The sequence below is a fragment of the Arachis ipaensis genome, chromosome B8, assembly GCF_059453495.1.
Source record: "Arachis ipaensis isolate K30076 ecotype BB chromosome B8, ASM5945349v1, whole genome shotgun sequence".
Classification (NCBI taxonomy): Eukaryota; Viridiplantae; Streptophyta; class Magnoliopsida; order Fabales; family Fabaceae; genus Arachis; species Arachis ipaensis.
In genome coordinates, this window is record NC_142443.1 from 19,089,599 (window position 1) to 19,116,864 (window position 27,266).

General features: G+C 35.1%; 1 protein-coding gene, 1 long non-coding RNA gene and 1 pseudogene across 3 annotated transcripts; 1 reads left to right on the forward strand and 2 right to left on the reverse strand.

Moving 5' to 3' along the window:
- The first annotated feature begins 4,707 nt into the window (after positions 1–4,707).
- Positions 4,708–8,161, forward strand: LOC107612677 (G-type lectin S-receptor-like serine/threonine-protein kinase SD1-1). Of its 2 annotated transcripts, XM_016314382.3 has the most exons (7): positions 4,708–5,454; positions 5,532–5,663; positions 6,096–6,256; positions 6,360–6,570; positions 6,864–7,101; positions 7,204–7,354; positions 7,651–8,161. In XM_016314382.3, the coding sequence occupies exons 1-7, from the start codon at positions 4,932–4,934 to the stop codon at positions 7,936–7,938; spliced, it is 1,704 nt and encodes a 567-aa protein (XP_016169868.1). In that variant the 5' UTR covers positions 4,708–4,931; the 3' UTR covers positions 7,939–8,161. The 2 variants fall into 2 exon arrangements, with proteins under 2 accessions (XP_016169868.1, XP_020964676.1); XM_021109017.2 differs by lacking the exon at positions 7,204–7,354 and having other exon boundaries at positions 6,864–6,985.
- A 3,535-nt stretch (positions 8,162–11,696) lies between these two features.
- On the reverse strand, positions 11,697–13,830 carry LOC110265768 (uncharacterized). Its single transcript, XR_015895949.1, has 4 exons — positions 13,678–13,830; positions 13,531–13,585; positions 13,307–13,442; positions 11,697–12,007 (listed from the first exon to the last, which is right to left on the reverse strand). It is a non-coding gene; the product is annotated as an uncharacterized LOC110265768 (long non-coding RNA).
- Positions 13,831–22,089: 8,259 nt separating this feature from the next.
- On the reverse strand, positions 22,090–26,446 carry LOC148547365 (uncharacterized; annotated as a pseudogene).
- Between the last annotated feature and the right edge of the window lie 820 nt (positions 26,447–27,266).

Consider the following 27,266-nt stretch of genomic DNA (forward strand, 5'->3'; position numbering starts at 1 on the left):
TTATCCTTCATTAATCATAATATATTTTTTTCTTTCGATAATTATATAATAGCTACCAATATTATTTTTAATAAATAATTATAATATAAATAAATAAATAATAACACAATAAGTATAAAATAATTAATAAATTAGTAAACTTTGAATATTATAATTATTTTAAGATAAAAATAAAATTATAAAAAGACACTTATTGCGAAAAAATATTTATATAATTATTTAATTATAATCGGTTCAACCAATTCAACTAATAATTCAATGATTGAATTAATAACCCAATAATTTAGTACTCTAACGGAATTGATTGCCGATTCAGTCTGATAACTATGGTCAATAACATGTATAGATCTTTCTTATTACTCTATATCTCTGGGCCTTTTTACCTAAATAAAACAAAGAGAATTCAAATTTATATGAATTCCCTAAATCAATTTCTAACACATGAATTCTCTCTTCCTATTTTTATGTAAATCATCACAGCCTAGTTAACTTTAGGTTAGTTAATTAACCACTAGGGCAAAAACAACTAGTTAATCGTCTCAGGATATTTAGGGTCATGGTATATACACGTTAATCATCCATAAGTACCATATTTAATGCTGAAGAAGAGTAAAATATAATTGTTTGGAACGATTTATGTGTTCTTTTAACTGGCAGAAGGCAAGGACGTTTTATACGGAAGGAATAAGCTCAATAGCATTTCATGATTAAGGTCTGATCAATTGGAAGCTATTGTCATCGCCGTGAAGCTTGTTGCTAACAGGAGATTGGAAGAAGAAGGAGGTAGCATGCTCATCAACGACAAGTTGTTGGCGACGCAAGTGAACAGTAGTATGCGAAAGAGGGTGGTTTGGACAACGGCGTGCACCGAAATACGGCAAAGAATAGCAGAGCTATGATCACTTAGAGATGGCTTAGGGAGGATGGCTGCCTTACGAAAGGGAGACATGTACCAGTTAGACGTTATTGCGCATGTGGTCAGATTCATTTTGTAATGTATATGTATTAACATGATATATTAGTGACTAGTAATTGATGAGAAGTGTTTTTCACGTTTTTTAGTTGTTGATGATACCATTGAATTAGTTTTATGTTTTGAAATGTCTTTAGTTGTTGTTCGAGTCATCCACCGTTCTAATAGGAGAAGTACGTAAACAAAGCTATAGTACCAGGCATATATATTTGAACTCTCAGGACCCATTTTGAAACTAGGTGGTAAGACTCTTCTCAATCTCTCTCTATATATATGTGCGATCGTCTTTAGCTTAGTTATAGCCATACTTTTCTATCTTTAACTTGGCTTGAAACCATATTTTGATGCTACCACATTCTGCAAAATCTTCACAAAGATTGATGCATCTGCCATAAACAATCATAGTATCGACGTACTTATGATATGATAATCAAACTGCATATGATCAGTGGATATCTTTGTTGTTAAACATGTGTACGACCCGTTGTATTTTTTTACTTTTCAGTAGTCTTTTTTCTGCATCATAGTCATACGTATCAACCAGTTACATTCATTCTCAAACTGCACACACTTTATACTCAACACCTTAGCGAATATTATAACTCTTCACTGTGAGTATAACTTTCTCTTTGCTTTGGAATCGCTTGCCGATTTTAAACTCGTCTATGCCAAACATCCCAAGTCCATCTCTATGAATAGTAGGGAGTTGTTGATTTGGAAATACAGATTGGTTCATTGTCTCAAGATCCAAATTAGAGAAGTGAAGATGGTGCTGTTGTGTCTGAGAGCTTGACTGGACTTGAGATCTTCCGACAGATGTTGTGTCTCTTTCACTGTCGCTATCATCACCAATAATGGGTGGATCTAAATCTGAATCATTGTCTCTTAAAGCTTTTGTAATTGGATCTCTATCTCTGACCTCCATGAATACAAGTGCACCTTCCAATACAAGTGCTGCTCTAATCTCATTGTAGGTGCAAGCTCCCCAAAGGTACGCACATCAACCAAGTCATCTCCATTATCTGCCTAGACATGCAAATCTACTGCAAATGACAAGGATGACACGTAGGCACTAACCTATTGACCTGTTGGAATGACACTATAACTACCCTCTATCCCGCCAGTTGGAGAATTTGGGGTAGATCCACTTGAACTACCATCCACATCAACCATCTTCGCAAATAACTCCATAGCACCCAAATATGGAAATTTAACTTGACTATGAAATATAACTCGCATGTTTCATCATCTTGAATTTCATAATTTTCAAATTTAACATAGTCTTGTTAAGTGAGATAGAAATTCTAAAAAAAAAAAATACTTACTTCACACTTTTTTTTGCTACACTTTCCCTATTTCTGTACTAGGTTATTTTGTAAATCCATCAAACACCAATATGCTTTTTACTAAAAAAAATAACACCCTCACTTGTGTTTTTATTAATTTTTTTTGAAAAGTCTAAGACCAGCAACTTTTGTGTTTTGTGGCCAGCACTTAACCATCAAAAGAAAAGTGAATGATCTCCTACCATTGGATGTAATCTCACACCATTAAAAAGACTATTGATGACTAATTGATGATTACAAAACACAAAAATTGCTGGCCCCCTAGCACTCCTCATTTTTTTTTTGGTGATGAATTAACAACAACACACTCTCAAACATTTTTTTTTTCTTTCTACACATTTAGACACGAGTTATGTCATACCCCTTAATTTATAGACTTTCTCTCCACGTAAATCGTCACAGGCTTTTGCGCTTTAACCATTCACACATAAGTTGTGCTGAATCTTTGTGTTTTACCTATTCTCACGTAAATCGTCCTACCCAAGTATGTTTTAAGCTAGAAAAATGTTAGGGTTAAGTTCGATTTTGGTCTCCAACGTAGAGGTCAAAAATCGGAATCGTCCCCAACATTTTTTTTTGCTACAAAATGGTCCCCAAAATTTCAGCTTGTTTTAAAATCGTCATTTTTATCAATTTTATTTTTTTATTACTAAATTACCCATCAATAAAAAAATATAAAATAAAATAAATATAAAATAAATAAAAAAAAAAGAAAGAAAGGGATAACAGAAGTGGGGGTAAGGAAAGAGAGAAGGGGGGGCGTGAGAAAAGGGGGGGAGGAGGGGGAGGAGGGGGGAGAGAAGGGGGATCGCCGCCCTACCGCGCTGCTGCCCTGCCGCCTGCCGCACCGCACCGCACTACCACCGCGCTGCCGCCCTGCCGCCTGCCGCATCGCACAGCACCACAACCAGCTTCTTCTTCTTCTTCTTCTTCTGTGAATTGGTTTTTATGTGAAATTTTGAATTTTTTTTGTGAAATTTGTTGTGGAATATTGTTGTTACTGAATTTGAATTTGGAATATTGTTGTTGCTGAATTTGTTAATTGAATTTGAAATCTGTGTATGTTGCTTGAATTTTCTGATGATGATGATGATGAGGCCATGATGATAATGGTGGTGGTGGTGGGTTCTTGTTCAGCTTGGACTTCTGATTGATTTTTGTTGATTTTGGGGAAAGTTCTGATGAAGATGATGATGACCATGATGATACTGATGGTGGTGGTGGTGGTCCTGATTGGGCGTAGGTTTCTGTTTTGGTGGTGGTGGTGGTGGTTGATTTTGGGGTGAAGGGAGAAGGGTATTTTCGTCCGAGGGACGATTTTAAAACAAACTGAAATTTTGGTGACCATTTCGTAGCAAAAAAAAAATTGGGAACGATTTCGATTTTCGACCTCTACGTTGGAGACCAAAATCGAACTTAACCCAAAATGTTACTTTTAATATCTTGGGACGATTTAATTATACTTTTAAATATTCATTATCTTAGAACAATTTATGCTCATTTTATAAAAGGAGTTTTAAACATAAATTGTCCTAAACTGTATTGTTTAACTAATAAACCTAAACTTCAATGGTCTTGGACGATTTATATATATATATATATATAGAAAGAGATGATTAATGTGTTAAAAAATTTTTAGGAGATTCATGTCATTTTGGTTCCTCTTTAATTTATTTAAGTAAAACAACCTAAATCTTATATTATGTATATTTTATGGTGGAAATTCAGATGCAGTCGACTTCACGTGAAGTTGATACCTGAGAGCCGTTCAATGTTTTATCTGATTTGACTAAATTTTTATCTAACGACTCTCAGGTATCAACTTCACGTGAAAGTCAACTTCACCTGAGTTTTTACATGATCACACGATGATCCAATGTGAAGAATTAAAGAGTAAATCTTTATGGAGACTAAGGGCCCGTTTAGGAAACTCTAGAAGTAGTTTTTTTTTTACTTTTGACTTATGAAAAGTAGTAGTATTAATGTTTGGTGCAATTTTCAAAACTAAATTACAACTTTCTAAGAAGCTATTTTGGAGTTTATAGAGAAGTTAAAAAAAATAACTTCTCTCATAATATTTTTACTTTTCATTATATTTCTATAAAATAAGCACTTTTAGAGTAAAAAATCTAGATAAAAAAAACTTATTTATAAATTATTTTTAACAGAATCATTTATTGTTTAAATTATTTTATCAAAATGAACTTAATTAAGTTGGTTACTTACACGGGCCTAATTACCATGAAAAAGACTTATTCACGCAACTTCATTCTCTTCACAAGTTGTCAGCTTCCTTCAAAACAAAATCCAAGTGAAAGGCTAGTTTCCCAAGTAACTTGTGGGTTATTAGCATTGCTCTTAACCATAAGGTCCTTGGATCGAAACTGGCACACAGAGGAAGCAAAAAAAAATCCAAGTGAAAGTGTGAAACTAGCACTTGCTAGCAATGCGGGTCAACTGCGGATCGATTTAAGTCAACCTTTTTTCTTTTTTCGGGTTGAAAAAAAAAAGAGAGAACTAGCGGACTTCCCTCCACCTTGAGTTCCAATCCATGTCCTCATCCTGCGGCCTGGAATTGGAACTCATCACAACAACGAAAAAATAAAAAGCAGATGATGGAAGTGGTTCTGAGTTTGATGCTAATTAGCAGTGCTCATTTTCTATTAACTGAAGAGAGCCAAAACGACAGCGTATCATCCTCTTCTGGAGGGAACGAAAGCTACTGCGACTTCCCTGGAATTTGCGGACCCAATGGGAACTGCGATGTTAATAAGCCGCTAGCTTGTGGATGCTTGGATGGTTTCACACCCAAGTCTCCCACTGCCTTCGATAGCCTCGACTACACGCACGGCTGCGTCAGAAAGAAACCACTCAATTGTAGCACCGACGTGTTCGTTGCCTATGCTGTGTTCCAAGAACCCACTGGCACGTCTTATTATCATTCTTTCTTCAACCAAAGTTCGGAAGCCGAGGGTTGCAAGGAGAAATGCAAGAGTAATTGTTCTTGCATGGCGGCTTATACAGAAATTGGGAGTGGTGAATGCAAATTGTGGAGTGGTGATCTGTTTGATGTTAGGGTCATACAGGAAGGACGCCAATATCTTTATATACGAATGCCTGCTTTAGACCATGCAGGTTTGATTTGATTTCTTTCGTTTCTCTTGTAAATTCTAATGTTATTTGTCTGCCATGACCGGGTATTAATCTATCAGAGCCCGGAGGCCGAAGTCACCGGCGCAGCGACCATAAGGTGGTGGGAGTAGTTGTTGGCAGCGCCGCTGTTGTGATTTTGGGTATGATCTTGGCTTCTTGGTACATGCTCTCCAAAAGAACAGACCCACAAGGTACATTCCTCCTGCTTAGTAATATTTGAGAAATTATAATTGTGCTATCTTTTTGGATAATAAAGAGAACGGTGATGATACATGACTACTCATTCTGGTAATCAAGTTAGTCCAATAGCTTATTAGCACAACAAAGACCAATTGAAGAAAAACAGGAGAGACGCATAAGAAGAAGAAAGACTGTTAAACTTGGGTTATATAAATACCTTGTTCAACTAACATTTTTCTTAAACGAAATCTGAACTTGGGTGCTTATGTGCGGAATAAATTTCAGATTATCCTTTATATAAAATAAAATGTTCTGTAGTTCATAAATTCATTATATTACCCGAACTTTCACTATTTCTTCTTTTGCTCATTCTGTAGTTCACACTTCATAATAAATTTCTCTCTTAGACCATTATTTTCATACTATCTTCCCTTTGAGAATAGCATTGGGAGATGTAAGGATTGGTGAGATGCTTAGTCATGCCAATGAACAAGAAGGGGATCTGGAGCTTCCATTACTTGACCTATCAAGAATAGCTATGGCTACTGATAACTTTTCTCTCAATAACAAGCTTGGAGAAGGTGGTTTTGGACCTGTATACAAGGTGAGGTTCTAACATTGCTAAATTACTGCTTGTAGAACATACAAGTACTGAGTATGCAACTAAGGGAATATTAATTAATTTGTATATGCCATCTGTTATTCAGGGCGTATTAGATGATGGACAACAAATTGCTGTAAAGAGACTTTCAAGTAGTTCTGGACAGGGTTTAAATGAATTTAAAACTGAGGTCAAACTAATAGCCAAACTTCGACACCGTAATCTTGTAAAACTTCTTGGTTGTTGCATTCATGAGGAAGAGAAATTGTTGGTATATGAATACATGCCTAACAGAAGTTTAGACTATTTTATTTTTGGTTAGTACCCAACAAGCTACCCTATGTCTCTAGTTACATATATAGTTAGAGAAATGATGTTAACTGATGTTTGCATTATTTTTGTATATATTCTTTTGTACACTCTTTTTACAGTATAAAAGAGAAAAAAAACCTACTACTCTCACATTTTATCAATTACTTTTAATATCAACTGTAGAAGATGTATAAGAGAAATATACACAAAAATAATGCATATAACATTCCTCTATGTAGTTATAGTCAATTTTGACAGCATTCTAATTTTGATGAAAATATCATTGCATCATGACTAGATCAAATGCGAAAGAAGACTTTGGATTGGCCTAAGCGCTTTAACATCATTTGTGGAATTGCTAGGGGCTTATTATATCTTCATCAAGATTCAAGACTAAGGATTATACATAGAGATCTTAAAGTAAGTAATGTTCTATTAGATAGTAAAATGAATCCAAAGATTTCAGATTTCGGTTTAGCTAGAAGTTTTGGAGGAGATCAAAGTAAAGGAAATACACATAGAGTAGTGGGAACTGTGTAAGTTGAACTCTACATTTCTTTTATATTCTCTTATAGAAAAATTAAAACTTTTTGAGTGTTTACTAATCAATGCATAATTTTTATTTTGTCTATCTAAAGTGGATACATGGCACCTGAATATGCTGTTCATGGAAATTTTTCGGTAAAATCTGATGTCTTTAGTTTCGGTATTTTGCTACTCGAGATAATATCAGGAAGAAAAAATAGAAGATTTTATTATCCAAGTTCCAATGCCAACCTATATGGACATGTGAGTTTGATAATTTTTCTTCCTCTTTTGGTATACCTCACATTAAGTTTTTAGTCCGGCAAAATTTGTGATTTGTATTTTGAATTTTGCAATTTTTTTTTGGAGGATCTACAAAGATTAAATTATTTAATTTTGATATTTATTGTAATGCTCTGTCAAAGGTGACATAATGTTAAATGTCAATGTGTTATTGAATCTCCTAGTTGATATTTAACTTATATCACCATCTAATTGAGACATTTAAGCCTTTTGACTATATCCAAGTTGATAACATTACTAAAATGTGTGTGTAATAGGCATGGGATCTATGGAAACAAGGAAGGTCATTAGAATTGGTGGATGAATGGTTGAAGGAGACATGGAATGTGTCTGAAGTGCAACGTTGCATCCACATTAGCCTCCTATGTGCACAACAGCATCCCCAAGATAGGCCAACCATGTCATCAGTGGTTCTCATGCTTGGAACTGAAATTGATTTACCTCAACCCAAATATCCTACGTTTTTTGTTGCTGAATCTTCTGAAGGCACAAGTTCCTCCTCTTGTAAAAACGAATTGAGCGTTACAGAATTGGAACCTCGATAACAAATTAAACATCATATATAGATTTTTTCTTTAATAAATTATGTTTGGGCAGCATATTTACTAGCCTTAAGTTGCATTACCGATAGAAAGCTTAATGATTGTATCCATTAAGCACTTTTTTTCTTGTTAGTGACAACACAAGTAATACACAGCATTACACAAGCGTAAATGGAAGAAAGAAAGAAAGGAAAATTACATATGGCATCTTTTTCTGGCCAACTAATTATCAAAGACTCCTTTCTCTTATATTCCACAACTCCACAACTATTAGACCAAACGATCACCTTTTACTATTTGAATGCTCATCACTTTGAACTATACCCAATCGAAACTGTTGTTTAACTTGTTCACTATACTGTTAAGGACTAACATAGAGACCAATCACACTACAAATTGAAACCATTGATAAGTAAAGTTAGCACCCCTGTCCCAAAACATTCTTTCACTAGTTTTACGTGTCTTAATTTTTTAGCATCATTAACACCACCTATTGTCATGCAGTCACTGTGATTAAGATATCTATATTCACTAGCCGCTCTAAGATTCAGCCTATCTGCAATGGAGAAAAATCAACGGTGTGAGTAAATACTTACAACTTCAACTGAGCTTAAAGAAATCACATTGCAGAGGCAACTATAAAGTATGCATAAATTGGTGATGAATTTACATATAAAGTTTAGATAGGGCACAAGTTACTTTTTCTAACAAAACTGTTCAAGTTAGTGAAATGGGATTGGCATATATCAGTTACTTGAAAATTCTTGCATGTTTGAATTTTAGCCCCACAGATTTTCCCCAGTGCGCTGAAATGAATTTCGATCAATTTCCCCTGAGCCGAAATAAAGGCTTATATCAGTTAAACTTCTCAGCCGTTCAATGCAATCCACAAAGTGCTACATTGAAAGGAATGAGTTCCGGCATAATGAAAGGAAAAACAAAACTCGCAAATCTGCTAGAGTTTCTCGACAAGTTCTTCAAGTCTTTGTTTCTGATCGTTACTTTCATGGCCACTACTCTTGGAGAAGATTTTTCAAGAAAGCACTCCATTTTGACGAAGTTCATGGTTCTTTTTCTTACTCTGCCTACTGGGAACAATGTTTTCAAAGATGCTATTCTGGATCATGTTACTAACTGCATGTGTTTCTTCAATTCTGATTTTGACCATTGTATCTCTACTCCAATCACACATGCATTTAAGAAATTGGTTGAGAGCTACCGTACAAGAAATGAATGTGTATAAAGTTTGTTATTTATATTATAAAAAGAAGATATACAAGAAATATATGTACAAAATATAATGCAAACATCATTTTCTCTAAAAGAAAAGTAGTAACTAATTTTCTGTGGTAGAATCATGTTTGCACTTTAATTTGGATAAAAATGTTGAAAAGGAAAACCTAAAGAGGCCTCCAATTGGTAGTAGTGTGTATTAAAAAAAAAAGGTAATTGTCCTACTATTCAGTATTATATAACTATGGAAATTTTACAAAAAAAAAAAAGGATTAATTTGGCAATTAAAAAGAAGTTAATAACCAACAACTATAGCATAATAACTAGAATTTTGATTTAGTTTTTAAAATTTTTTGATATTATAATTTTAAATAAATTAGTCGATTTTACAAAATTTATACTAAATTTAACAATTTTAAAATTTAAAATTTAAATTTTAAATTTTGTTACGTTTTATATTTTATGTAATTAATTTACGTTTTTTATTTTAGATTTTCTCTCCTTTATTTTTTATCTGGTTCAAACGAGTGCAAACATGGCAGCAGATAATCTTGCTAATGGTCATGAAACAACCTAATACTATATCTAAACACCTGTGGCTGTAACAAATAACGAATTAACAATGTGTAAACTACATAAAACAATAATGTGCAAAGCACTACAAACATATGATTTATCTTGAATTCTTGATTCCACAATAATATTCGAATAAAGGAAATAAACAGTCAGTTTTTCTTTAAACAGCAACTCTCATAATTTGCTTAAGAAATAAGAAACAAGGAGTGAATATTGTTATTTCAAAATTGATAATGTTATTTTAATTTAATAAGAAATTTTTATAGATATATTTTATATTGAAGTAGTATCACCCAAATCAAAAGAGATATTATCAATCTTGAAGTGGTAATATTCGCTTAAACAATTAGTGAATTCATATTTGAAATTAAAATTAAAATTAAATTAAAAAACTAAGGGCTTTCTGTGGCGTCAGTTTTCCTGTAACTATGGTGGCTACAAGGAGCCATCCAATGAGTTTTTGACACCTAGATATCAAAAGGGTATGTGACTTTTTGCTGGCTGGTCTTAGTTACGGTAAAAATGCTAACACTGAAGGTAAATAAAAAAAATTCAAAAAACCATTATCAGCACAGAATCGATAGAGATGAAGTATGAATTATGATTGAGTTAGAATTTTCTGAAAATTCTGTATTTTGGGTTGAAAATGTTTTTAAGAGTGATAATTGAAAACAAACAAAACGCGTTTTTAACTTTGTTCTAATTCTTGAAAATATTTTTAATGAAAATATTTTTAAAATATTCAATCATATTTTCATGTCTTACTTTTATTTTCATTAAAAATAAAAATAAAAACGTCTAACGGCCACCTCCTCCTTTGCGCTACATGTTTCCAAACAACCACCATTAATTCCACAGTTCTCCATTCTACAACACATCATCAACCCATTACAACACAAATTTGCGCTACATGTTTCCGAACAACCACCATTAATTCCACCGTTCTCCGTTCTACAACACATCATCAACCCATTACAACACAAATCCTAAGACGACATCTATTACTCAGTGGAAGATAGCCATTAGAGGAACTGCCATGGCTAGCCATAAAGAATCTCTCTATTTACAATCTAATTTCTACAGTAATAACCGTGCTTAAATTTTAAAAAGAGATGAATGAAAACAACTTTTTCTAGCACGTGTCTTCTCTTCATTGGTCGGTCAACGTGTAGCCATCGGTAGCTACTGCGGGCACGGCCACCAGAGATGTGGCCAAAAAAACTATAATTAAATATATTTAAACTAGAGTATTGTTAGTTTGAGCAATCCGATTAAAATTGTTTTCATCCTGCAACTCTGTTTTATTGTACTAACAAATTGGAATTTTGTTGTGCAATTTGCAAAACGAGAAAGTTGTGATTTAGAAATAAGCTTGAAAAAAACAAAACAAAACAATTGTTAAACTAAGATAAATCAAATTAAATACAAGAGGGAAAAAAGAAAACCTAACAAAAATCTCAGCAGGATTTCACCCATAGACATATTACATTATGTATTATCATTTATTAAAATATACCTCATGTTCAGCTTTTTGAAGGTTTTAACAAAAGAATTCAGAATGAAAAAAATTAAAAGATATCTTCTATTAGAAGTAATTATAGTAAAGAATTTGAAAATCAATTTTTTAAATTCTTTTGAAATGAATTTAGAATTTCACATAACTTCTTGTGTCTAAGAATATCCCAATAAAATAGTGTTGTAGAAAGAAGAAATAGAAATCTTTAAGAAATGACTAGAATTATGTTGTATATTGTAACACCTTACCACACTAAACTTTACGCTTAAGTCGTAAAACGAAGGTGGTGTGATATTACGACCTCTAAAATAAAATGAGTACGTATAATAGCAGAAGAATTATAATATGCTAGGAGTCTTGAAGAATAGGAAAAATAAAAATCGCGAAATAAAAGCGCAACGCTCAAGGAAAGAGTTAACTTGCGTGCTAAGAAAACCATAACTATCAAACATAAAATAACAGAAGTAGGAATAGAGTGTCAAAGATACAAGATAACAAGCTCCTGACTCAGCCTGCGAAGTCAAGACTGGCCGGAGAATATTTACATATATATACATACATATCCAAAACCTAAAAGTACATATATACAATCCTGCCTCTCCATAAACCTCTAGGAGGATCAAAAGAACAAGTTATGTGGAGAGAAACTAAGTACATATATATATACATCGTAACATAACAAAATAACCCTGTAACCACTTCGCTTCAAGAGCCCAGACGCCTAACAAGATGCCTCTCGACCTGCATCTGAAAAATAATAACATAGTATGGAATGAGAACCGGAGGTTCTCAGCATGGTAATGGTTCCCACATACATAATATATAAGGTCTCGGGAAAGCCAGAGGCGATCCTAAAACTCCGACACTCAGATTTAAATCTTAAAGTTTATAAATGGAAAACCATAAATAGGGTAGGTTATCTAAGGTTCTTACTTCTAATTCCTTTCTAACTTAAGTCCTAATTTCTGCCTTCCTCCAATCCTCCAAAACTCCGGTGCACAGACAAGCAATATAGACAAAGCAAACCCAAGTAGGATACAGATACAGCAGATAGCAAATATAACAGGTAAGCATAATAATCACGTAGGCAAGCTCAATTAATGCACAATCAAACAAAATACACATATGCAAATGATGTATGTCTGCCCTATGGCTGATGAGTCTCATCTGTCAGTTATATAGCCAATCCGACATGTCCGGTAGCTAACCCGGACATCGTCCTCTTGAAAACTGGTGAGCGGTACAGTACCACGATCCTCACCTGGTAGGCGGTAAACCACCTCGATCTCCACAGACGTTTTCAATTGGAAAATAGCACATACGTGGGCGGTAAATAACCACGATCCCCACAAAACAATTTTATATCAAATTCATCCTCTTCATCATTCAATTCATTCAACAATTATCATAATCACACCTCCCATTCCGTTCATCAATAATTCATACTCAAAACATAATTCTCTTCTTAACTAAGTAAGACTCAAAACATAATACTTTTCTTAATAAATCAAGTTCCAAAACATAATGCATTTCTTTTCTTTATAAATAAAAGCCAAACAATATAATTCTTTTATCCATATTTGTCTAAATAATACTTCAAACTAAATCTCTAATTTTTATAAAAATTTTGACAACATTTCCTTTAAAATTCGGACTTTGCCACCCTACTCAGGTCCCAACCAAACTACCTTTCAAACCCTTTTCAAATTATTTCTAATAAACCAAACCAATTCCAATATCAAATTCATTTCCAACTCTCAATTCATTCATTACTCAACAAACACACATATATAAATAACTCAACCAATCCTCAATCTTTCATCATCAATAATCATTCATCAATTCCCATCAACAACATTAATTAACACAATTCCTACGACCAACTCAACAAATCATTATTCATCAACTCATTCACAATATAATTCCACATTTCCATCAAGGTTATTAGCATTAACACATTCCCACATTTTCAACCTATCCTATGGTCATCTAGCCTATGTTTTCATCAAAACATTATATATTATCTATGAGAAACCAAAACCATACCTTGGCCGATTCCGTGTAATGATCAAGGCAATTTATTAAAACCAACACAACCCCAAAACCTCAACAAAACTCTAGTGTTTAGCTTCCTCCAAGTTTCAATATCCACAATTTCAAGCTCCAATTATTTATTCACAACCTAATACACATTCATAACACATATATAGCTAATTTAATATCTAAAGCTCAAATTTAGTAAAATTAAAATAGAATTATGGTATCCTCACCTTACCCAAACTTCACATAAGTAAGAGTGAACGTTTTCCTCAAGCTAATTGGATCCTAAAATATCAAGGAACGAAGAAATTCAATATCCCCACTTAATTTTCCAAAATTGGGGGGAAGAGATGGCTGGAAACAGAAAAACGAGTTACCTATAAAATTATTCCGGTAGAAGTGTAGTGCTCGACGCGGTGGTCGCGTGGTCGCAAACGGTACGGCGATCGGAGCTCGGATAGAGGAGTTACGGCGTTCAGAAGTTTACCGTAAGGGTTCGGACCCTTCTTTTCTCCTCCCTGGTGCGTTGCTTCTGCTGCATCTTTGAAGAAGAACATGAGCTTTAGCTCATTTAAATGCTGGCCGGTTGGGCCCACGGGCCCGGTTCAACCGGTTTGGCCCGTTCGATCTAATTTCAGACCGATTTCTTTGAAATTGGTGTCAAAATTCTCATTTCGATGAGCTCTATTCTAATTTAATATAATATTCACATTTCTAATCTTCTTTATTAAAAATTAATTTTATTGGCTAATTTCTTTTTAATTTAACGGGGTTTACATATGTGAAAGTGAAATTCCTAAGTTTTTTTAGGCTGAAACCGTGAACAAGACATATTACATCTTAAATAGAACAATCATAAGAAGACTTTTAAAAAAAACTCCTTATGAATTTTGGAAAGAAAATCTACCAAATTTGAATTACTTTCATATCTTTAAATGTAAATATTTTTTTTAAACAACAAAAAAAATTTAAAAATATTTGATTCAAAAGCTTATAAAAGCATTGTTGTAGGTTATTCCACAACTAACAAAACTAATAGAGTTTATCATCAAGATATTATTGAAGAATCCATTACATATGAGTTTTAAGCTAAATACATACGAGTAAGCATGGGGTTGGCATTGTTCATTGTTTCCTTTTTCAACAATTCTTTAGCATATTTTTGCTAAAATACTAAAATCGAACTATCTGTAAGATAAGAAATTCTAAACCAAGAAAGTAACTAAGTTTGTAAAGATCTTTAGCATAAATGTATCAATTTCTATGTTGTCACTTTTAGTAACAACTATATCATTGATATATACCAAAAGGAAAGTAGTAGAAAGAAAAGTATGATTGACAAATAAAGAAATCTTAAACTTTGTTATAGTGAAACCAAATCTGACCAGGGTTGCAGTCAATGTATTGAACCAAACTTTTGGAACTTATTTCAATCCATTGATTGCTTTTCTTAATTTTATTTGATAAACAGGAGGTGGAGCATAAATACTTCTTCTTCTAAATCGTCATTTAAAACGGCATTGTAGAAATCAGGAGCATAAATACTTCTTCCTCTAAATCGTCATTTAAAACGGCATTGTAGAAATCAAATTGCCTTAATGGCCATCCAGAAGACAATGCAATAGTTAAAATGACTCGTATAGTTATAGGCCTCACAACTGGACTATAGATTTGGCCATAGTCAACCTCTTCAACCTGTAAAAAGCCTTTAGGTACAAGCCTTGCTTTTTATCCAATAATGTTGCCTAAAGGGTCTCTTTTAATTGCAAAGTCCTACTTAAAGCCTATGACAGTCTTATTGTGTGGGATTTCAACTAAATCCCATATTTTACACTTATTAAGAAGTTGAATTTCAGAATCTTATCCTGTTATCAATGAGGACATTGAATAGTTTGTTTCCCTAGCTATTTTTGATAAATTCTGCACCAAATCAGAAGATTCTGAAGCAATTGCTCGAAGAGCTTGAGATAGGAAACTTTTAGTTTTAGATCTAGTCATCATAATGTGGGTGTTAGCATAGGTAGTGTTTGTATTGGTGGAAGAGATGTTAATGTTGCGTGTGAGGTGTATGAAATTAGTCTTACAGTAAAAAAAGCAAAGAAAAATGAAGAATTTATAAAAGTTAAGAGTGAAGAAAATCAAATGGTAAGCAAATCTCAAGATCTAAAATAGGGACAATATTATTATGGGAAGTATCATTGGGAGGAGGAGTTTCTGTAGTTACTTGAGGGTCAACGCATGTAGATAGTAAGGTTAAAGTTGCCAATTCTGTAACATTAGTAGTAGTAGAAGGTGCAGCATATCTGGTGTTAGTTGGAAAAATCTGATTAGAGAAAAACATTGATTTGTATAAAAAGTCAGTTTCATCAAAGATAGCATGTCGAGAATAATGAATCTTACCTTCTTTGTCATGCACTTATAACCTTTATAACTATTATCATAACCAAAAAATAAACATTTGTCATATTTAGAAGCAAATTTCATCTTATTATATGGTCTAAGATGTGAAAAGCAAGCACAACTAAAAATTTTTAAACACTTATAATCTGGAAATTTACCAAATCGAATTTTAAATGGTGGCTTAAATTCTAAAGCAAAACTAGGCAACCTATTGATGAGGAGGACGCTTCACTAAATCAAGAAAATCGGCCTCAATGCTAATTGTGTGGACAAGTAGGTCATGTAGTGCAAATCTATTATTTTCACATATTTGACCCTAATTTCCAAACTTATAGCACCAATTCTCAATCACAACAATCTGAATTTTCTTATTTCAATATTCAACCATCACCTCCACCACCACCTTCTCAATTTTATCAATCATGTGCTTATTTTTTAAGTCCACAGCACTGACAAAAATCAGTGTGGTACCCAAATTCTGGAGCAAGTCATCATGCATGTGACACTAGATTCTCAACTAACTATAACTAATTCTATTCACTCATAGTAATGATATTTGGTATACGAAAATAATAGAATCAGAATTTAAGTTATTTATTTCATTTCATTCAAGTATTCAACAATTATTTAACTTTTTTAATTACAAAATTTGATAATATTTACACGTCCAAACACATTAATTTTATGCCTGGACATTTTCATAATTTGTTGTTCGTTTATTTATAGTAATTTAAATAATAGGCTTAACACTCTAACCTTTTTTTTCGCTATTATACTATTAGGAAATTATGAATATGAGAACGTGGTCTTTTTTTTGGATCTTATCATTATTTTTTATTGAGTAAGGAGTGTTATATTTTTTGTTAATTAAATAAATCATAACTTTTTATTTATTATATTTTAGATTAATAATTTAGATTTATAATTTAAAATTTAAGACTTAGAGTTCAAAATTTTAAAATTTATAATGTAGGTGTAGGAATTAGAATTTAAGATTTAAAATTTATGGTTAAATCTAGACCTTAAATTTCAAGAAATGCTGCATTTTTTATTTTCTCTAAAATGCATTAGAATTCTTTCTGTTTTTGGACCCTAAACATTTATCAAGAAATAATTGCAAATATATCGTTATATATATTTTGGTTTTGGACATAGGATGATGTAATGGTTTTAAAATAAAAAAAATTATATTTGTAATATTTTTTATGTTCAAATTTTTTTACTAAATGAAAAGCTAATTTTTTAATTTTTTATTTTTGTCAATTATTTTTAATCTAAAATGAAGGTTGTGGTAGGTTTAGAGAAGGGGGGTTGAATCTATGCCTTCCTTTTTAAGTTGTTGTTATTACCTTTTTTAAACAAACTTTCAATTCAGGTTCTGTTTGAACTCAGCAGCGGAAATTTATGAGACAATTTATTTTTGTCTCATGAATATCAGAAAACAGAACTCAGCAGAGAAGAGAAAAGCTAACACCAGCATGTATCCTGGTTCGGTTGCCTTGTGCTATGCAACCTACATCTAGTCTCCTCCACAACTATGGAAGAATTTCACTATAGTTAACAGTATTACATACACCAATTTCACAGGATTAACCCAATCCTTTCACACTCAAGTTCTAACCTAACTTGACATTGGCTATGCTAATACCTAACTATTCCTCTTAGTGCTAACCCAACTAAGAAAGGGATACCTTACAAGTACAAGATACAAGACACTTAATCAACCTAAAGAAATCAGAAAATAACTCTAGGCTTTTCTCTTAAGTGTATCTCTCAGCCTTTTTCCACTCATGGCTTTTTCTTAAGCTTTCTCACAATGCCTTTTCTCTTAAGAAATTACAGAAAGATAAACTTAGAAAAGTACATTACAATCAGTAAAACATGAAGGAGATTGACTTCATCAGCAGCCTCTTTGCTATGTGCAAAACCGGATTCGCAAACCTCAGATACAGTTCTTCAGTATTGGCCGAATGCTTCTTTGAAAGAAAGCATTATCCAAGTAGAGGAACTTCCTAACAGAACACTGTTCTCACACTCTGGTTTTCTCTCCTTACTTTCTGAATGAACAGCAAGCTTCATTTATCTCCTTGCATGTTGCTGGGTTCTTCTTCCAAGGTCAACACCTTGAGCCTTGAGCTTCACCAACCCACAGAATCACTTTTTCACCTTAATCCTTATAGAAGAAACTTTCCTTCTGACTTCCTCATCTTGACCGAAAGCTATGAAACAGCAACCATAGAAATCTTCCAACGGTCAACATGATCTGAGCCCTTGAGAACCAACTTGGTCCCTAAGTCTTGTTTAAGACCATAGATACACAGCAGGGATGAACAGATATCCTCTTTCCCTTGTATCCCATTTCGGATAGAGCAGAGAGTTGGGAAGAAGAGATGAAGCCGAGTTGCATGTATGAGAAAAAGATTTACCTATAACCTAAGCTTGATTTGGTTTGGATTTGTTGAGATGACTTCTGCCTTTCAAACTTAGTTTCTCTTTCTTGCTTCTTTGGTGACTATCTTGGTGAAGAAGCTCTCTCTCTCTCTCTTTCTCTTTCTTACTTTTCTGAAGCTGATTTGACTTGGTCAGAGAGAGATGAACGTTGCTTTTGGTTAAGCAAAAGAGAGGGATTTGCTTTTCTGAAACCAGATCGGGCTTGGATCGGGTATTGGTATGCTTGGCCCGATTTGATTTCTTTGGCTTCTTTCTTTGCTTTTCCTTGGGCTCTTAATTTTGCTTTCAGCCCAATATCCTTGCTGATTGCTTTTTATTCCATTTGGGCTATTTACATTTGGCCTGCAACAATAAACAATTAGTTTATAAGTAGATATAAATAATCAACACTAATTATTTATTTTACCCAAAAATAATGTTTGTTATCACTAATTAATTTAGTTAATTTCTTAACTCAACAATCTCCCCCTTGATGACAAACATGGTTTAAGCAATCTTCAAAAGGAAATGAATTTGAGTAAGGTTTAGAAACTCCCTTTGAATGATGTTGCTTGCTAATGTGTTGCTCCCCTTTCTTTTTCAACAGTAGCTCCCCCTGAATTTATGCTCTTTACTTTTTGTTCCTGTTTACATTACACTTAAAGAAAGCACAATGAAGAGCTATACACTTATCTTGGCTAAGGGATATCAAATAAGTAACATCACACATAATCAACCCAATATCATGCTGGTATTATCAGCAAAATGATTCAGCATGTGAAAGCAAGTATTAATGCAGCAAAAAATTATTCAGCATGTGAAATCAAGTGTTAGCAACAGCTAGAATCCCATCAAGTATTTGCAACAGCAAAAATCCACAGCAAAGATCCCAAAGGAAATATTATCCTATTGCCTATTACTATTACTCCCCCTTTTGTCATCAAGGGCGGATAATAAACAAGATCAACAAAAAACAAAGTCTCGTATCCTGCAGAAAATAGTTAGAGCATAGTCCAAAGTACTAAATAAACTATCACAGGTGCAGCAGTATCTAGAGTTATTACAGTCATCCAAAATAACACAGTTCAAAAGTAGCTAAAGAAACAGAATTTATGAGACAAAAAGAGAGCAGCAACAGCAGTTTTCATGAGACAATTCTAGGCATCAGAACTATTCCCCTCCGAAGCAGCTTCCTCTTCAACATCAGTGGCAATGTCTTCATCATTGTGAAGGTTATCAATGAAGGTCATGAGCACAGCCACCCTATCCCTTGATTTTCTCATAAAATTCTCATGCTTGCTAGCTAGCTTCCTTTGTTCCTTGCTCATGGCAATCATGTGGTTTGATTGAGAAACAAATTCTTGAGCGACATCCTTGACCACATTCAACAGAGCAGATTTCTTCCCAGTGGAGATGGAAGTTCCCTCGGTGGAAGGAGGAGGAGAGTCATCTGGAATGAACTCTTCATCATCATCATCTAGAACCACTCTTTCAGATCTAGTGGGTCCTTTGTTCTGTTTCACTGAACCACCCCCTTTTAGGTATGAATGTCTATTTTCATAGTCCTCATTGGTCAGGTCAACACCAAAATACTCAAATATGCAAGTTAAAAACATGCCATAAGGTAGTGCTTTATCTTTTACACTTCGAACAGAATCAAACATGTATCTAGCCATCAAGTAGGCAAAAGAGATTTCTGTTTTAGTGATTAGGGCATACAAAACAAGTGTGTCAGTGTAAGAAACCCTTTGATATGAACCACTTTGAGGAACCAAGATGTGGTTGACAATACGGTGCAACTGAGCACGTTCATATCCTAGGACTTTGTGAGTGGGTGTGATGCCATCAATTAAGGAAACATGTTCACAAATGTGAGCCAAAGCATCATGGTAAGAGATACCAACACCTTCATCCCACTTCATAGATGTATAAGCGCACGGCCCAACATCAGTGTACTTTAAGGAATCACTGATAGTTTCATTATTCAAGATAATGTCTCTGCCCTTAACATAAGAGTGCACACTTCCTTCATGGTGAGTCATGTTTGTATAAAATTCTTTGACTAACAGAGGATATACAGGTTTTTTGATTTTGAAAAGGTGATTCCAGTCTAAAAACTCCAAATTTTCAACAAAAGGAAAGCCTTTCTTTTTCAAATCAGGTAAATCAGCCAGAAAAGATGGACAGAGAGTACGATACTAAATAACTCCCTCATAAAAATCGTGGTTCATGGCAGATTTGAAACGATGGGGTTAAAGTCTGAGTGAGATGCCATGTAGTATGATTTGTGAGCAAAAGGATCAATGTCTGGTTCTCTAACAGATTTGAGAGGGCGATGAGGGTTACCTCTTTGTGAGCGCACTGGAACCGACCTGGATTTGGGTTGAGTTGGTTCGGGAATGGGTTCTTCAGTCGCCGGACGTTTGCCTTTGGAAGAGCTAGGCTTTGCAGAACCAGGTTTTGAGGAGCCAGGTTTGGAAGGTGTGGTCTTTGGTGGTGGCGTCGGTTTGGTAGGAGCAGGGTACCTTGGAGTGGTCTTGGTTCGCGCCATGGGAGCAGTGCGAGGAGGAGAGGTAGGAAGAGAAGGAGATGGAGTAAAGGTCTGGTCTTGGGAGCGAGTGGAAGGTTTTGAGGGAAGCTTGTACACTTTTTCACGAGGAGGTCTTTTAGCAATGGTCTTCTTCCTCATTTAGTTAGTTTCAGTCTTTTGAGGGAAGGGAAGCAGTAAAGTGAGTGGGAAGAAACCGAAGGGTTTGAGGAGAAGTTATGGAGGGAAGAGAGGGAATGTTGGTAACCGTACCCAAAAGTGGATTTCCAAAACCATGCAACTGCATCACCTAGGGATGTCAATGGGGCAGGGCGGGGGCGGGGGATGCCTTCCTGCTCCCCATCCCCGCCCTCAGATTTGCTCCCCATCCCCGCCCCATTCCCTGCCGTGGGGGAATATTGCTCCCCATCCCCATTCTCCGCGGGGACCCCATTCCCCATCTACATAATAGTTCTAACTAATTATTAATTTCCATATGAATAGAGCTGCAAGTATCTATCTTATACAAAAACTGCAAGATTTTATACAAAAAGTCTAAATGACACGATGGTAACTTCTTTCGAAATAACGCAATGGGGGACGCAACGACGAGTCAAAGAAAAAAGCAGTGGACGAGGTGGGAGATGCGGCAATAGAGAGGAGAATGGACACGACGGCAGAGTTACGAAAAGGAATGCCACAAATAGAAATTACGACGCGGTAAGGGTGATGGCATGGTGAGGTGTGGCGATGCGGTGAGAAGGGTGACGAGGGAGTGGCTGCAAAGAGGTTGGATGGAGTATGGATAGCCTTAGAGATCTCTGAATTGAAGAAGGGTTATGCAAATAAAGATTAGGAGTTTTGGGTTTCTGTATATATATATGTGTGTGTGTGTGAGAAATGACTAAAAAACATATATGAGAAGTAAACTATTAAGGGATAATTCAAGGAATTCATAAATTTCGGGGAATAGCGGGGACGGGGCGGGGATCCCCGCTCGGGTCCCCGCGTCTGCTTCGGGGGAATTTTGTCCCCCATCCCCATCCCCACAGGAAAAATTCTCCACAATCGGATTCCCATTCGGGGCAGTCCCCGCAGGGATCCCCGCGTCTCGGGGAATTTTGCCATCCTCATCACCATTTGAAAAGACTTGAAAAGACATGACCTCATAAAATAAAGATTTGATTTGATTTTCAAAACAAGGAAATTGAATTTTAAATTTTCGAAATCCTTAAAAAATTAAATCAAACTGAAAAAACTTTTTGAAAAAAAGTTAAAATAAAACCTTTCAAAAAAAATTAAACACACAGGCCAACAAAAATTATTGACCAAAAATTGTAACATTCATATTTGGGCCCAAGGATGGTTAGACTTAAGGAAACACATTTGGACCACTCATGATCTGAATTTTGAAGTTAGTCCAGATTGAGTTTCACTTGAAACAAGCCCAGAACACGCTGATTTGAAGGAAACGTTCATCACCTACCCAGAATTGTCTCATACCTGTTTATGAGACAAAAAGCTCCAGCAAATACATCAGCATTTTTCAAATAAAGAATCATAACTCAGAATTTCTAGACAAGTCCTAAGCATGCAGAATCTGTCCTCAGCTAATGGTTTTGTGAAAATATATGCTAATTGTTCCTCTGATTTAACAAATTGAATACAAATATCCCCCTTTTGGACATGTTCTCTTATTGAGTGAAATTTCACTTCAATATGCTTAGTCCTAGAGTGCAAAACTGGATTTTTAGAAATATCAATGGCACTCATATTATCACACATCAAGGGAATGTTTTCAGCATTTAATTTATAATCAGCAAGCTGTGTTTTTAACCATAAAAGCTGAGAACAACAAGAGGAAGCAGCTATATACTCAGCCTCTGCAGTGGATAAGGCCACTGTTGGTTGCTTCTTACTTGACCAAACATTCAATGACTTTCCAAGGAAGCAACATAGGCCTGAAGTACTCCTTCTATTAACTCTATCACCAGCAAAATCTGCATCACAATAACCAACTACAGAAAAATCATCAATCTTAGGATACCAAAGACCAAAATTGGATGTGCCATGAATATATTTAATGATCCTTTTAACTGTAGAAAGATGTGACTCTTTAGGTTTGGATTGGAACCTAGAACACAATCCAACACTTTGCACAATATCGGGCCTAGAGGAAGTTAAGTACATAAGAGAGCCAATCATTCCTCTATACCTAGTCTCATCAACATCTTTCTCAGTTTCTCCCTTATCTAATTTAGAATTAGGATGCATGGGATTCCCATGGGTTTGGCATTTTTCATACCAAATTTCTTAACTAATTCCTTGGCATACTTTTTTTGATGAATGAAAATACCATTTTCAGTTTGTTTAATTTGCAGCCCAAGGAAAAAATTAAGTTCACCCATCATACTCATGTCAAATTCACTTGTCATGAGTTTTCCAAACTCAGAACAAAGGGATTCATTGGCTAATCCAAAAATAATGTCATCAACATATATTTGGACTAGAATGAAAGAATCATTAGAATTCTTGATACATAGAGTTGTGTCAGTGGTGCCTCTTTGAAAACTATTTTTTAAAAGAAAAGAGCTAAGTCTCTCATACCAAGCTCTAGGAGCTTGTCGTAAACCATAGAGAGTTTTAGATAATTTGAAAACATGATTAAAATGCTCTTTATTTTCAAAACCAGGAGGCTGCTCCACATATACTTCTCTATCTATCACACCATTCAAAAATGCACATTTCACATCCATTTGATATAATTTAAAACCACAAAATGCAGCATAAGCTAAGAGAAGTCTTATGGCTTCCATTCGGGCAACAGGGGCAAAGGATTCATCAAAGTCTATTCCTTCTTCTTGGTCATATCCTTGTGCCACTAGCCTTGCCTTGTTTCTTGCAATGCTACCATCTTCTCCCAACTTGTTCCGAAAAATCCACTTGGTGCCGGTCACTTTCTTTCCACTTGGCCTTGGAACCAAAATCCATACTTGGTTCTTTTCAAACTCAAGAAGCTCATCCTCCATAGCTTTAACCCAAGAAGGGTCACTAAGTGCTTCCTTGACGTTTTGAGGCTCTATTTGAGAAAGAAGGGCAATGTTTGATCCTTCATTTGCCTTTCTAGTGGAAGACCTTGTTTGCACTCCATGAGAGACGTCCCCAATGACAAATTCCTCAGGATAATTTTCCAAGAATCTCCATTCACGAGGTCTGGTGGACTTGGAGGCAGATTGAGATACCAAGGGATTCTGGGTGCTGCTGGCTTCAGGATTTCCTTCAGATTCATGAGACAAAATGGAATTGTCTCTCAAATTTTCAGCAATTACAGTTTCTGATTCAATTTGACCAGAATTTTCTTTTTCATTATTTTGAGTGGTTTCATCTTCCTTTTGAGCTTGATTTCCTGCATCACAATCTTCCAAAATGCTTTGTACCAAGTTAGTATCACAAAATGTGACATGTATGGACTCCTCAATAATCCTAGCATCTTGATAATAAACCCTATATGCTTTACTAGTTGTGGAATAACCTACAAACAAACACTCATAAGCCTTTGGATCAAATTTACCCAAATTTTCTTTGTTATTTAAAACAAAACATTTGCATCCAAAGATGTGTAAGTAATCTAAGTTTGGTGGATAGCCTTTCCAAAGTTCATAAGGGGTTTTCTTCAAAAGTTTCCTTATGATTGTTCTATTCAAAATGTGGCAAGCCGTGTTAACCGCTTCAGCCCAAAGGAATTTTGGAACATTACTCTCACAAAGCATAGCTCTTGTCATCTCTTGTATGCTTCTATTTCTTCTTTCCACAACACCATTTTGTTGTGGTGTTCTTGGACAAGAGAAGTTGTGAGATATTCCAAATTCCTCACAAAAGGATTCAAATAGATTATTTTCAAATTCAGTTCCATGATCGCTTCTTATAGAAGAGATTTTTAAATCCTTTTCATTTTGAATTTTCTTGCAAAAAGGTTCAAAGGCCGAAAAGGCTTCATTTTTGTGTGCAAGAAATAAAACCCAACCAAACCTAGTATAGTCATCCACAATTACTAAACCATAATGTTTACCACCTAGGCTTTGAGTTCTTGTTGGACCAAATAAATCAATGTGTAGCAACTCAAGTGGTCTTTTAGTGGAGATGTCTTCCTTTGGTTTAAAAGAACTTTTTGTTTGTTTTCCCATTTGGCAAGCATCACAAGTGATGTCTTTGTCAAACTTTATCAATGGAAGACCTCTTACTAATTCTTTCTTTACAAGTTTGTTTATTTGAAACATACTTGCATGGCCCAATCTCTTGTGCCATAACCACTTTTCAGATTCTTTAGAGTGAAGACAAGCTACATTTTGATCCTTTAGTTCATCAAGAGTAAGTCCATACATATTATTGAAATGCTTGGCAACAAACATTACTTCATTTATCTTTTCATTAACAACACAGCATTCAAGTCTTTTGAAAACTACCAAATATCCTAAGTCACACAGCTGACTTATACTCAAGAGATTGTGCTTCAAACCACATACCAAAAGTACATCATCAATGAAAGTAGATTGTTCATTACCTACTTTTCCAATAGCAATGATTTTACCTTTACCATCATCTTCAAAGGTCACAAAACCTCCATCATACTTGTTTAGTTTGATGAAGTAGGTTGACCTTCCAGTCATGTGCCTTGAACATCCACTATCCATGTACCATATGTCCTTTTTGTTCTTGGATGCTAGGCAAATCTCATCAAGATTGTTGTTTCCAGCCATGAAGCAGTCTTTGTCATCTCCTTCATATTCTTCTTCTTCATTTGAGTCATTCTCAAGATCCTCCCAAGCTGCCATGAGTACTCTTTTCCTTTCCTTCTTGCCTTTGTCCTCCTTCTTGAGCTTTGGACAATTTAGCTTGAAATGTCCAGCCTCCTTGCAATGATGGCACGTCACCTTGCTCAAGTCTATTTTGTGCTCCTTTGAACTTGAACCCTTTTATTTGCCCTTGTTCTTCATCATCCTTCTAAATCTCCTAGCAAAAAACAAAAGTTCGTCATCTGAAATACCGTCACTAGACTCACTCTCTTTCGGTTCTATTTGTGACTTGAGGGCTATTCCCTTTTTCTTTGAGTCTGTTTTTGTGTGTGTGGCTTCATAGGCATGGATTTTTCCTCTCAGCTCATCATAGGTTATGGGACTTATGTTGTTACTCTCGGTTAGGACAGTGGCAGTGTTTTCCCATTCTTTTATGAGGCTTCTAAGGAGTTTTCTCACTAAGGTTTGTTCTGCATAGTTTGTACCCATAGCATCAAGGTTGTTGATTATGATTGAGAATCTCTCAAACGCTTCATCAATGCTTTCTCCATCCTTCATGCTAAACATCTCGTACTCTTTTCGCAGCATATCAATCCTCGTTTCTTTGACTTGTTTAGTACCCTCATGTGTAACCTGGAGTTTTTCCCAGATTTCTTTGGCTGTCTTGCATCTAGACACTTTCCGGTACTCTTCAAAACTGATAGCACAGTGAAGAAGGTTGATTGCTTTAGCATTCAGCTCTATCTTCTTCTTGTCATCTTCATTCCATTCAGCTTCTTCTTTTGGAGTCACCACTCCATCAGCACTTGTTTTTGTTGGGATCTTGGGACCGCTCACAACAATCTTCCATATGTTGTAGTCAATGGATTGGATGAAAATCCTTATCCTTTCTTTCCAGTAGGAGTAGTTCTTCCCGTTGAAGAAAGGTGGCCGGCTGTTTGACTGGCCTTCAGTGAGGGTATAAGCAACTGTGGTTGTGCCCAAGTTGTTCGCCATTGGATCTTTGCTCCAAGCGGTTAAGCTTGATTCTTGAGACCATAGCTCCTGATACCAATTGAAGGTTGTGGTAGGCTTAGAGAAGGGGGGTTGAATCTATGCCTTCCTTTTTAAGTTGCTGTTATTACCCTTTTTAAACAAACTTTCAATTCAGGTTCTGTTTGAACTCAGCAGCGAAAATTTATGAGACAATTTATTTTTGTCTCATGAATATCAGAAAACAGAACTCAGCAGAGAAGAGAAAAGCTAACACCAGCATGTATCCTGATTCGGTTGCCTTGTGCTATGCAACCTACATCAAGTCTCCTCCACAACTATGGAAGAATTTCACTATAGTTAACAGTATTACATACACCAATTTCACAGGATTGACCCAATCCTTTCACACTCAAGTTCTAACCTAACTTGACATTGGCTATGCTAATACCTAACTATTCCTCTTAATGCTAACCCAACTAAGAAAGGAATACCTTACAGGTACAAGATACAAGACACTTAATCAACCTAAAGAAATCAGAAAATAACTCTAGGCTTTTCTCTTAAGTGTATCTCTCAACCTTTTTCTACTCATGGCTTTTTCTTAAGCTTTCTCACAATGCCTTTTCTCTCAAGAAATTACAGAAAGATAAACTTAGAAAAGTACATTACAATCAGTAAAACATGAAGGAGATTGACTTCATCAGCAGCCTCTTTGCTATGTGCAAAACCAGATTCGCAAACCTCAGATACAGTTCTTCAGTATTGGCCGAATGCTTCTTTGAAAGAAAGCATTATCCAAGTAGAGGAACTTCCTAACAGAACACTGTTCTCACACTCTGGT